The 3,536-nt window shown below is 31.0% G+C and overlaps 1 pseudogene across 1 annotated transcript, besides 4 other annotated features; it reads right to left on the minus strand.

Annotated features, from left to right (window-relative positions):
- Window positions 1-2,152: part of a mobile genetic element that runs on past the window's edge.
- TVAGG3_0065230 lies at window positions 642-2,110 on the minus strand (annotated as a pseudogene). Its single transcript has one exon. A coding segment is annotated over exon 1 (1,469 nt).
- Window positions 2,153-2,189: a terminal%2Cinverted (terminal inverted repeat of MuDR-5_TvMULE4 transposon ID:TVAGG3_0065240).
- Window positions 2,153-2,759: a mobile genetic element.
- A 291-nt stretch (window positions 2,760-3,050) lies between these two features.
- Window positions 3,051-3,536: part of a mobile genetic element that runs on past the window's edge.

Genomic DNA, 3,536 nt, shown 5'->3' on the forward strand with positions numbered 1-3,536 from the left:
ACAATTTACAATACAATTTTCAAAAATGGATAAAGACTTATAGCCAAGTCTTGATATCATGCAGGGAGAATATACATTGATAAGCAATTATATTTTATAGTAGTAGTATTCAGAAATTCTTACAATTTACAATACAATTTTCAAAAATGGATAAAGACTTATAGCCAAGTCTTGATATCATGCAGGGAGAATATACATTGATAAGCAATTATATTTTATAGTAGTAGTATTCAGAAATTCTTACAATTTACAATACAATTTTCAAAAATGGATAAAGACTTATAGCCAAGTCTTGATATCATGCAGGGAGAATATACATTGATAAGCAATTATATTTTATAGTAGTAGTATTCAGAAATTCTTACAATTTACAATACAATTTTCAAAAATGGATAAAGACTTATAGCCAAGTCTTGATATCATGCAGGGAGACTCTCTACAAATACAAAAATTGATTATCATAAGGAAATACAAATTTATCAATTTTCATGTGAAAATTACATAAATTTGTTCTCCAATAAATAGCAATAATACTTTGAATGTTATATTAAGTAATATAGCTTCAGGTAAATAAGCTTACACTTCAAAAATATACTGTTTATTCATTAATTTTAAAAAAAGTCCAAATTATCTAATCTTGCTTACTCTTCCTTTAAACTTCTTTGTGCCAAATTTAATATTGCCTTCAAAGATGGAATAAGGACACTAGGTTCAATCCTTCGGCTTTCGACAATTTCCAAAATGTGTTGAATTAATTTCAAACATTCATCGTGTTTTGAAGCTCTTTGCTCAACAATCTGATTATCTGCCCTTGTAAGAATTCTTACTGCTCTTTTTTCATTCAAAACATTAGCGACTTGAACCTTAATAATCACATTTGGAATCACAACAGTGATGAGAGTTATGACGATGTCATCAATGCGCTCATTTTTCTTACCCAAGAAAAATGTTTGCTTTAATTGATGAAAGTGTGATTCCGCAATGTTATTCGTGGAATCACCTTCTCCACGATATAACATCATCCAATGTTCTTTGGTTCTTCTCCATTGTTTATCGAAATACTTCAAAGCGCGCGGTTCTTCTTCTTCTAACATTGTTGTCAAGAACTCATATGTTTCATCAGACTCTTCAGCCAGCTTTTCTGCATTCGTTGCATCTGCACGTAATGTCAAAAAGTCCATTGCTAAATAGAAGTTCTCAAAATTCGTGGATTGTCAAAATAGCTTCCAACTTTTGCACATGCGCGTAAAACATGCACAGCGCACCAACTGAGCTGCGCAAGAGGAAATCCGTCCTCAATTGCGCGAGCAATGTTTAGCGCACAGTCAGCGCTCCAATGCTGTGGATCCAGGTGCGCAAACTCACAGAATTTCACCAAACATTCTTGAATTTTTTCAGATGTCTGAGGGTTCACTAAAAAATAGCAAAAGGGGAAAATTGTGTTTTGACTTGTTTTCATTGTTACTGCAAACAATTGGATCTTTCCTTTAATTAAAGAATGAGTGGAATCGACGTGGAGAGGGTTATCAATGCTATGCACCAATTCTTTTGCAGCAAAAGGTGCATATATGATTGTAAACTCGGAAAAATCTCCATTGTAATCAAATTGAACGAGATCATCTGGGCACTCTTCCTGTAAATTATTCAAAAATGCTTCCAAAGAAGTGTAAGGATCGTTTGATAATCTTTGTGCAATAATCTCATCAAGGCGATAAAATTTGTGCTTTAAAGCATCAGTAGACTGCGCGAAAAGTTTCATCGTTTCTTTGTTATTCGTATCAATTCCGAACTTATCAAAAAATGCTTTTTGAGCAAGAAATTGCTTTCCACCGTTTTTAATATAAAGTTCGATCCATTTTTGATAAAATTTACTCGCGTAATGTGAACCCATTTCAACTCCTATATGATGGCAATGTTCTTCATTAACTTTGCTTATAGTAAACACTCCATTTTGTTCTTCAACCCTAAATTTTGCCTTGCATAGGGGATACGAACATGAATAAGTGACATATTGCTTTGGAGATCCCGTTCTTCTTCTGTATGGGACACCGCCCTTGACTTCCTGTTTAATACCAAAAGCAATAAGCTCCTCTAAGTCCACCGAAATCATAAAAATGAAGTGATTTTGAAAAGAGTTAACAAAATTCAAATCGAATGGGGGACAAACTCGCCCATTGTCACTTTTCATTAACCTTAAACTTGTAATTTTCATTATTTTTAATTAACCTTATTTCTTTCCCAATTCCTGATTTATTTTATTCACTTACTATTAAAAGTCACATTTTAATAAAATATAATAATTTATTTATAGCATTTTTTACTATACTGTAATAAAAAATTAATTATAATAAATTAAATGTTTATTAAATCAAATGTTTTCTTTGCAATAATATTTTTAATGTTGAGTAAACAATGTTGGGATCAAGTGTATCATTTTTCAGACCTTTCTGAACAGCTTCAAGCATACTGATGCATTCGACTTTTTTAAATTGTGTCATTTCTTCGAAATCTCTTGTGACTTTTTTGATAACTTTAACACTTCTCTCTGAATCCAGACCTTTAATTTGCAACTTAATCAGGAATGAAGGAACAACACTGGAATATAACTCGATGACAAGTTCATCGAGTCGAAGATTTGGTTGTACACCACTTGTATGTGCCGGATACCATTGTGTCAAATTTTTTCTGAAATTAACTTTAAAAGTACTAAGTAAGATCATGAGATATAGCAATATATGTTTAAACTAACTTATATTTTGTCATAAGACGAAATGGTGGAAGTGAGGTGAAGTCAAAAGTGACATATATTTGGCCGGCTAAATTCCCCTTTAGTTTACATGTCAAAATTACAATAAATTAATTATTTTGCTTAGCAATTAGCTATGTATTAAAACTAAAATTATTACTATTCAATTCTATACATTCAAATATTAAACAATTCAAATTTAATAACAAAGATATTACAATAAATAAAAAAATGATTAAAAATGTCCCTGAAAATTTTCTGAAAGCTATCTCGTGTTTAGGTCTCAATTTTTTTAGAAATAGAAGAGTGTGGGACAAACTATCCAGTGTCACTTTTATTAACCTTATTTAAAAAATTAATAAAATAATAATAAAAAATTATTTGAATCTTTTACATTAATTGTTTCTTTTTTAAAAGTACCTTTAAAGTACAATAAACAAGATTTGAATCTATTGATCCTTGTTGCAAACTTGAATATATTGCTTCAAGCATTTTTGAGAGTAGCCCATGCTAGCTTTTATCTCTTCTTGGATACCAAACTGGAGGAGCTCCATAGTGTTGAATATCACGGGCTCCATACAACAAATTGAATAAGGTATTTCAAAATTTGAAGGAAATGGTCCATCATTGAATGTAGTGGCCGGGAATTGAATGACATACAGATAGTTTGAGGAAATTTGTTATAAATTATAATATAATGAAGAATTAATTATCAAAACAAGTCTAAGAGCCATTTGTCAGATTTTCCCGAAATGCAAGGTTAAGATTTTAGCAGCGACTAACTTTGATG

The sequence above is a fragment of the Trichomonas vaginalis genome, chromosome IV, assembly GCF_026262505.1.
Source record: "Trichomonas vaginalis G3 chromosome IV, whole genome shotgun sequence".
NCBI classification, from domain to species: Eukaryota; Parabasalia; order Trichomonadida; family Trichomonadidae; genus Trichomonas; species Trichomonas vaginalis.